Source organism: Marmota monax, unplaced genomic scaffold, assembly GCF_021218885.2.
Source record: "Marmota monax isolate L192 unplaced genomic scaffold, Marmota_monax_Labrador192_F-V1.1 WCK01_AAM20220418_F8-fsc00038, whole genome shotgun sequence".
Taxonomy (NCBI): domain Eukaryota; kingdom Metazoa; phylum Chordata; class Mammalia; order Rodentia; family Sciuridae; genus Marmota; species Marmota monax.
The window spans coordinates 14,230,329-14,240,083 of record NW_026692498.1 but is presented as its reverse complement, the minus strand read 5'-3'; the positions used below and the strand labels follow the sequence as shown (position 1 = coordinate 14,240,083).

The window sequence follows — 9,755 nt, the reverse complement described above, 5'->3', positions numbered from 1 at the left end:
CGAGGCTCCAGGTGAGGAAGAACATCATGGTGGAAGGGTACACAGTGGGAAGAAGTGCACCTAGCGACCAGGAAACAGAGAGAGGCTAAGCTCAGATCACCAAATATATACTCCAAAGACACGCCCCCAATGACCCATCTTGTCCGGCCATACCCTATACACTTTTGTTACCACTCAGTTAATCCCTATCAGGGGATTAATTCGCAGATTGGGTTAAGGTTCATAACCCAATGATTTCACCTCTTGAATGTTCTTGCATTGTTTCACACATGAGCTTTTGGGGGCGACACATCATGTCCAAACCATAACACAGGTAGTCCTGGGTTGGGCCACCGTCTGCCAGCAACAAGTTGATTATGGAAAGGAAGCCACTGTCATAGTGTTACCAACGCTTCCCATCATAATTAAGGCAGAGTCAGGTTCAGTGCCATACTGTCACCTCATCCCACAGCAGGTAGAGGGATGGTTCTGTTAATGCTGATTCTTTGCTTACTGCTCATTGTAATGTGGATTGCATGCAATCCACAGAGGCTCAGGGAAGAGGGCACGATGTAAAGTGTTCTTACTTCTTGGTCTTCATCATTCTTTTTCCTGTGCTAAAAACATTCTTCCAGGCTAAACAGTGAGCTCTGGGAGGAATTGCAAAGAATTGTATACTTTGTTCACTCTGGAATTTAAAGCTGGATTGAGACATGGATCAGCACTTCTTGAAATTTTTTTTTTTTTTTTTTAGTACTGGGGATTGAACTCAGGGACACATCCCCAGCCCTATTTTGTATTTTACTTAGAGACAGGGCCTCATTGAGTTGTTTAGCATCTCACCATTGCTGAGGCTGGCTTTGAACTCGCCATCCTCCTCTTTCACCCAACCCCCGCAGCCACTGGAATTACAGGTGTGTGCCACCATACTTGGACACTTCTTGAACTTAAATGTATGTACAAATCATCAGGGATCTTCTAAAATGCCCAGATGCTGCATTTCTTAAAAGCTATCAGGTGATGACAGTGACATGAACCCAAGGAAAGCAAGAACTTTGATGCCCATTAATTCTTGAGTTGAACAGAGGTGCCTACCATGTCCCATGCATTTTTCCAGACACAGGGGATACAACAGTGAATGGGGCAGGATAGTAATTTACAATTCCTCAGGTTGAAAGTCTACAAAATATTTGTTACTATCTATATAGTTGAGATGGATAGCAACGGATTGCCTCCTTGGATCTTCTTGAGATGGAAGAAGTTCTCAACTTCTTAAAAAATTGAGTTCTCAATTCATACAAATTCTCATAGCAAATAAAGACTTTCAGGATTGCGTTTGATAATAAACATGACAATGTCCTTGATAATTAGGAAAATGACAATTGAAATCCCTAGATACATTTTTTTGGTGGGGGTATTAGCAGGTATTTTTTGGGTATTGGCTTGCCTTGAACTTGCATTTCTCCTGCTTCAGCCTCCTGAGTTACTGGGATTACAGGTATGTGCCATAACACCTGACTCCTAGATATATTTTTATACTCTCCAGATCTGCAAAAATTTCAGATAATACAAGTGTCAGTAAGGATGTGTAATGGCAGTGTGTGGATTGAGCACTTTTTACAGGTAGAATCACATATAATGTGCACATTTACCTTTTGTATTTTTTTCTGACTTTTTATGTTTTCAAAATGCTTTCTTATTTTAGGATTCTAGTTTTTTCTTCAGGAGTATATATGTTTACATGATGTCATTTTTTGAGTGATACATTACAGAGTTTAAACTTTGATAAAATCACTCTTAGTACATACAACTTTTTGTACATTGATTAATTTTAGAATTCAAGGTAACCATGACCTCCAACTTGGGTCAACAGTCAACTAGCTGGTTTCAGAGTTTCTTTGTATTAGTGTCATACAACTTGAATGTATCATAAAAAATACTCAACAGAGATAGGTAAGTTCAGACAGGTAGTCTTTTAATATTTCCACTGAAGGAAATTATGTAGAAACATGAAATAACAAGCACTGTATTTCTGATTTATTTCATTGGTGAGTTTTTTTTTTTTTGTTGTTGTTGTTTTTTTGGAGGTACTGAAATGGAACTCAAGGCTTTATGTATGCTAGGCAAGTGCTCTTCCACTGAAATACATCCCCAAACCCTATACTGGTGTTTTTTTTTTTTTTTTTTTTGTATCAAGGACTTAACCCAGGGATGCTTAGCCACTGAGCAATAGTCTCAGCCTGTTTTATTATTTTTTTATTGAGACAGGGTCTTGTCAAGTTGCTTAGGGCCTTGCTAAGTTTCTGAAGCTGGCTTTGAACTTGTGATTCTCCTGCCTATGCCTTCCAAGTTGTTGGGTTTACAGGTGTGCAACACAGTGCCCAGCTTCCACTAGTATTTTTAATGCCCCTTATAGATGATGTTCTTTTTTTTTAATATATGCATTTATTTATTTTTATGTGGTGCTGAGGATCGAATGTAGTGCCTCACATGTAAGGTAAGCGCACTACCACTGAGCCATAACCCCAGCCCCACAGATGATGTTCTAAACCAACTGTTCAACTGGCCATTGACAAAGCTGTGTGTTTACAAAATTTCATATCTTCCCTCTGGGTAGAAAAGAAGATTACATTTTCCTATCTCCTTTGCTGTGATGTCAAGGACATAAGACTGGTTTCAGGACAAACACAGGATAAAGTGATGGGAGCCAGCCTCAGCTAGGTCCTTCAAAATACTCTACATGAACTTGACCAACAGATTTAAAGGGTAGCATTCCAAGACAAAAGAGGCCCAGAGGCCACACCAATGGATGGACAGGAATTTCCCTGGAGTCACTTGACGTCTCCAATTTAGCATAGATAAAAACCTTTGTGGTATTATATTACTGACATTTTGGGTTTTATTTGTTAGGATAGCATCAGCTGTCTGCCTAAAATATATTCTGTTAATCCATGTAAGACCTACCATGTTATCTGGCACCTAATAGCCACACAAATATTCTTTGAGATGAATAGATTAGAGAAAGTCTTACTAAATATATTTATCATAATGTTCTAGTCCTGACTCCCAGTGCAAGCACATTCTAACAATGTAATGTATAAGTTAATAATGTGGATCATAGAAGGAATTTAGCAAATATTTGAGGAATGAAAGAAGACAAAAATGAGAAAATTTCACGGTCAACTCCTGGAAAGTTTTTTAAAAGAATTATTCATTTTTAGAGTAAGGTACAAAATTAAACATGCTCATTAAAATGTTTTCAAAAATGTTTGAGACAAATGGAAAATATTTTTCCTAATGTGCTACTGCTCTAATATAACTTATTTATATTTTTTTGTGTTTTTTCTGCTATTCTAGTTTATTACATAAATGTAGTCACACAATGGATATTCTGGCCTCCTGTTCCCATGTTCTTACACAGTTTGCTTAACTATAATTTTTAATGTTTGCATCAAAATCCATTTAGGGGACAACTTATTGAATCCTTTTTCTCTCTTGAACATTTAGGTTATTTCCAATTTTTGTTTTCATTCATGATGCTGTGATAGACCTGTTTGTTTAAGAAGAGCTTCTGTATCTAGAATAATTTTCTTAAGGTAGAGTTGAAAAAAGGCTTGGTAATAATACCAGTATCTCAGGCTGCAGCCAACTCAGTTCAACTCTGTTCAACTTAGTTCAGATGAGACTTTGCATTATTAGTTCAAGAGCCTTTTTTCCAATCCAACGCTAAGCCTTGAAATGGGTCTTTGAGTTCAGCTTTTTCATTTGTGTGATTCTCTAAAACACATATACTTGCCATAAAAATATTAAAAATTTCATATCATCTCCCCAGACACCGTATCTTATATGATGCTGTAACTGGCCAAACATCATACACACATCACCTCCCCACACACCCACACACCTTTGGGCATTATGAGACATGCAGACATGTCTTGCTAGAAAAATGATGTATGAGGGGAGATCTCTCTTGATCCTGAGACCTGAGACAGCTCAGCAAAATGCAGTTGCAATAAGATATGAGAATATCTTTATCCTGGTAATCTTTCTCTTTGGAACAGGAAGAGAGAACTGAGCCACATCTTATCCACTCCCATGTCACCAAATCAGTGGCAAAATAGAAATGATTGCATTGCCTCTTTGTGATTTTTTTTGGAATCTGATGAGCTGCTAATAAAGTTTTAACCTGTGGCTGTGGTGTAACTGAAATATCCTTTGTGTTGGTGTGAAATTCCTGATGTTGAATCCACACTCTAGCTTAAATAATTAACTTATTTTTCTATATACCATATCCTTCATTTGTAAAATGGGATCATTTTAACAATGGCTACTAAGAATATGGTGGTAAGGATTCAGTATCATGATGAATAAGGAGATGCTCTTCAACTATAATGCTCTGTACAAAAACATTTACTTATCTCACTTTCGTATCTTTCAAAATCAGGGCTGCTCTAGGTCAATTTACCAGGGGATTTGCAAGATGCTATGTCTTCCTCAGTCCAAAAAACAAGTTTGCAGGACTCAGCAGGGAAAGTTGTTGACCTGGAGCTTCCTCTGTAGGGCATCTTTTACCTCCTTGTTGCAGAGGCTATAGATGAAGGGATTGAGCATTGGGATGATTATGGTGTAAAAGACAGATACAATTTGGCCATTGGGATCACTTGTGGACCCATGGGGTTGAACATAGGTGAAAATCACAGTGCCATAGAAAATGGAAATGGCCAGGAAGTGGGAGGCACATGTGGAGAGGGCCTTCTTCCGCCCAGCTGCTGAGCGCATCCTCCCAGTGGCCACCCAGACCAAGGTGTAGGAGGTAAGGACGACGGTGGCAGGCAGAAGAGTAACCAGTGAAGAGATGATATAGAGGACCATTTCTGGTATGGCTGTGTTGGCACAAACTAGGTGGAGAAGTGGTGGGATGTCACAGAAGTAGTGTGGTACTTGGTTGGGCCCACAGAAAGGTAAAGCAAAGACATTCCCAGTCTGGATAGTGGAATTGACTCCACCAAATGCATAGGAAGCAGCCACCAACTGGAGACACGTCCCCTTGGTCATGAGAGAACCATAATGGAGGGGTTGGCAGATGGCCATGAAGCGGTCACAGGCCATGGAGGCTAGTAGGAAGCTCTCAGTTGTTGCATGCATTACAAAGAATCCCATTTGGACCACACATCCCTCAAAAGAAATGGACTTGTCAGATGCCAGAAAGTTGACCAAGAGCTTGGGCGTGACTATAGAAGAGTAACAAATGTCAATAAAAGAAAGGACACTGAGGAAGAAATACATGGGACTATGGAGACGGCAATCAGTGACGGTAAGTGCTATCATTCCCAGGTTTCCCACAAGTGTCATGACATAGATGAGCAGGAAGACAACAAAGAGAAGCTCCTGGAGGTCTGGGTAATTGGAGAATCCCAGCAGGATGAACTTGGTAACAGGGGTGTAGTTGCGGCTGGCAAGGGCTAGTTCTCTAGGTGTCATCTGCAGAGGTGACAGTTGATAAGTTATTTCTTGAGTATGCCCACCACTGTGCAAGGTGAAATGGGCAGGAACACTCAGCAAGTATGAGGCTCCCTTCCCAGAGGCTAAGGGAAGCATCATAGTGTACTGGAAAGCACAGGCTGGGAAGCCACCTAAACATGCTTCTTAGTTAGCCTTGAGGCACTGACTGGTCCTGTGTCCTTGTAGAAACTGTATGTGAGCCTCAGTTTCTTCATTTGTGAAACGAAGAAAATATGCCTACTCTCAGGATTTCTGTGTGACCTAAATGAAAAGCGGAATGAGTAATATCTAAAGGTGAGGGACACAGTGTGTGGCATCCTCCCTAATCTCTTGTGCCTCTGAATATACAATATGTCCATAGCTCCATCTGACATTTATTCCATTCTGTTTTTATTTCAAATTGAAGATGTAGTTCATGCAGCAAATAACTCACCATCTTCAAGAACACAGTGCAGTGGTTGCTAGTGTGTTGACTGGGTCATGCAACCATCCTTGCTTTATCATTCCTGAACATTTCATCACTGAAAAAAGAAAATCCATGCCACTGGTAGTCTCTCCCAATTCTTCCCTTCCCTCAGCCTCTGGCAACCATAAATCTATATTCTGTCTCTATGGCTTGCCTCTTCTGGAGATTTATATAAATGGCTTCATATAACATAATGCCTCGCCCCACTTTTGGTTTTGGGGATTGAACACAGAGGCACTTAACCACTGAGCCACATCCCCAGCCCTTTATATTTTTAAATTTGAAACAGGGTCTCACTAAGTTGCTGAGGGCCTTGCTAAACTGCTGTGCTGGCTTTGAACTTGCCATCCTCTTGTCTAAGTCTCCTGAGCCTCTGGGATTACAGGGGGCCATCACCATGCCTGACAGTATATGCCCTTTTGTGTTTGTTTCATTTCTTTTACCTTAATGTTTTCAAGGTTGATCCATGTTGTAGCATGTATTAATATTCATTCTCTTTTACATTATAGATCCCTCAGGACATTTCCTCCTCTATACCATGACCATTGTGTCCTTAGCAAATCTGCTGAGTTGACTTTCAGTCACCTAGGAGTTTGTCAGCTTGGAAATGGTGTTTCAGTGCTTGCTTGATTGCCATCCAAGATGTTAACTCACAATAGAAGTGGAAATGACAGAGGTCTTTCCTTCCTCCCTACACTTTCCACTCTTTTCCACCTACACCTTCTTCTTGGATGGTCTGGGCTACATCCTTAAAATTAGTCCTAGGAGAATATCACCATCCATGTTCATCCACGTCAAGCAGGTTTATTTTGAGGATTAGGAGGAAGTGTGGTGTTACTGCGCAGAAGAATACGGAAACACAGCTTCACCTTTCCCCACCTGTTGTAAAAGGTACAGTTTATTGCAGAAAGAGCATTGGGCTGACAGAATGGAGCTGCATTTCCTCTGTTACCCTGGACAATTCTCATCTCTGGGCTTCTTATTTCTCATTAGCTAAATCAAGGTTTGGATTTAAAGATCTTTTCTTTCTTTCTTTTTTTTTTTTTTTTTTTTTGTTTTTTGGTACTGGGGATCGAACTCAGGGGTACTCAGCCACTGATTCACATTTTAAGCCCTTTTTTGTATTTTATTTAGAGACAGGGCTTCACTGAGTTGCTTAGAGTCTTGCTAAATTGCTGAGGCTGGCTTTGAACTCTTGATCCTCCTGCCTTCGCCTCAAAAGTCCCTGGGATTATAGGCAGGAACCACCATTCCAGGTTTGAGAGAACTTTGAAGTCACACATGGTCCCTACACTCTAGCAGACAGTTTATCATCCTTAAGTTTTCTGTCTGAATATGGATCTTTGTGCCAGTGTGTTCCAGGAACATACAAAGAATCCATATGAACTTGTCTAGAAAAAAGGATGCTGTATTCCTGATAATCATGGAGCTTTTATGAGGTTCTGTCCAGCTCACAAGGATCTCTCTAAGTACCTTGGCCATTCATAACAATAATCTCTGGTAAATAGTTTGAAATTAAATCACAAGTTCTGAGGAATCTTGTTAACATAAATTAATATATGGCAATTTAAGGAGTTCTGTTATGGTAATGCAGTTTAATTAACTGAATTCCTCAGTTATGCCAAATATCACACATGATGTGTCATCAAAAATTATTTTTAATATTTTATCATCTATTACTTAGAAAAGATTCTCAGTTTTCTGTAAAGATTTTAATTTTTCTTTTCCCTCTTTCTCCTCTTCCTCCTCCTCTTCCTCTTCCTCCTCCTCCTCCTCCTCCTCCTCCTCCTCCTCCTCCTCCTCCTTCTTCTTCTTCTTTTGATTTTTGGTACCAGGGATTGAACTCAGGGGCACTTAACCACTAGCCACATCCCCAGCCCTATTTTTTATTTTATTTAGAGACAGGATCTCACTGAGTTGCTCAGCATCTCGCTTTTGCTGAGGCTGGCTTTAAACTTGTGGTCTTCCTGTCTCAGTCTCCCAAGCCACTGGGATTACAGGTGTGCACTACTGTACCTGCCTAGATTTTAATCTTTCAACACTTAAAATCACACAAATCACTTACAAGAATTTTATAGGCAGATATTAAAAGTCATTAACTTTTTCAACACCTACATCTCAAATTATACCTTTTTTTTGGTGGTATCCTAGAAAATTTTTTGTATGCTAGTAAAATACCTTCTAGTAGTATTGAGGATGGGTTAGAAGCATGCATTTCCTTTCAAAAGTGAGAGAGGGACAATTGTGAGGGGATGCGGGGAGATGAGATATGAGTACTGCATTTCCATCACAGATGCATTCTCAAAAAAAATGGTGTAGACTGTGGCCTTAGAACTAGTCAGCTCCTGAAACTTCCAGAACCCCCCTTTCTACCCTTGCTGCCTCTCTTTCCTCCCAGAGTTGGGTTTGTGATTATGTGACAGAGGGAGAATCACTAAAACACTCCACACCCTTCATGGACCAACTATCTATTTGTTATAAAGGTCAGAATATGCAACCCTGAAGGCTGGGGTTGGTTCCTATCCCATGATTCCATCTTGTGGTTTAACCTAGGACAGCCAGCTTCCGGCCCTCAACGCCAGCTTCTCCACCCAGGGGCCTGATGTATTTCTGCTTACTCTTTCTTTTCTCACCTTCTTGAGGGCTTCCTTTTATCCAAGTCCAAATGTCTGTGAGTCTCTGATCTACAAATGAATATTATTTGTTTCATGTTTCTGTGATAGGACCACCCATAATCAGTCCCATAATCACACTCATTACACACATTACAAAGTCATACACAGCATCATTTTTAGGTTAAGCTCCTAGATCATCTTTACCAGAAAATGAGGGATTTTTGTCCTCTTTCTTAATCCCCCTCTCCCACTGTCTTCACATGGTCCAGAACTGTCCTGGACCTAATCCTGTATTGCTCCCATCCCAACCCCCAGATGGTCATTTGATCCTTTCAGATGTAACCTATGAATAATTCTCAGTAATGCTGCCCTTGGCTAATAATTTTAAACTGAGAGTGTCAGTTCTAATAACTACACAGAAGTTCCTCCACAATCCCACAGTCCCATCCCTCAACGCTTCTAGTGAGACTCTCCTACCCACCTGGTTTGTGTGCTGTTGTAATCTGGCAATTAATTTCTGATCATGAAGATGTATTTAGAATTGTTCAAAAGGGTTTTGACCCTAATACTAAGCAGACAGGTTGGAGGCTCTGAGTTCAAGGAAGTGCGTGTTGTTTAGGGCAAGGGCCAGGAGCAAGTGCCTTTTCTTTACGTAATCTTTTGTTGCCATTGTCAAAGACTGTGTCTCAGAAGTGGTGAGGCACTGAGGGGAGCTGGGGACACTCTAGGGCAAGGATTCTGAGGCTGGACCCTCCTAGGACCTCTCCTGGCTTTGGGCACTAGGGAATCATTTGAGGAGGCACTGGGGGCCTTGTTAATGTAAAGAGTAGTTTACTTATATTAGCAATTAAAAAAAATGATATTTTCAAAAATGAAGCTAACTTTAAGCACAGGAAATGCCAATAGGCATGAGGAGTGGCCAAGGGGTTTGCTACCAGGAGTGCGGACACATGCTGATCATCGCCTAGTTGTTGCTTGGGACAAGTTCCTCCTTATCCATTTGTCAACTGACAGGGCTCCTGTGAGACTGTCATGGTGGGCTCAGCTGAGACTCCTGCAGCCAAAGTCCTGTGAATCATGGTTATCAGAGCTGAGGGGCTCTCAGAGGAGGGGAACAGTACAGCAGTCCCCTGAGTCAGGACTGCATGGTCCAAGGGGAAGACCAAAAGCATGCTCAGAGCACCTGAAAAGCA

The 9,755-nt window shown here is 40.8% G+C and overlaps 1 protein-coding gene across 1 annotated transcript; it reads right to left on the bottom strand.

Annotated features, from left to right (window-relative positions):
• Nucleotides 1-4,500: 4,500 nt before the first annotated feature.
• On the bottom strand, nucleotides 4,501-5,460 carry LOC124092749 (olfactory receptor 1052-like). The gene has a single exon (XM_046444554.1). It carries the CDS (start codon nucleotides 5,458-5,460, stop codon nucleotides 4,501-4,503), a length of 960 nt encoding a protein of 319 aa, XP_046300510.1.
• Between the last annotated feature and the right edge of the window lie 4,295 nt (nucleotides 5,461-9,755).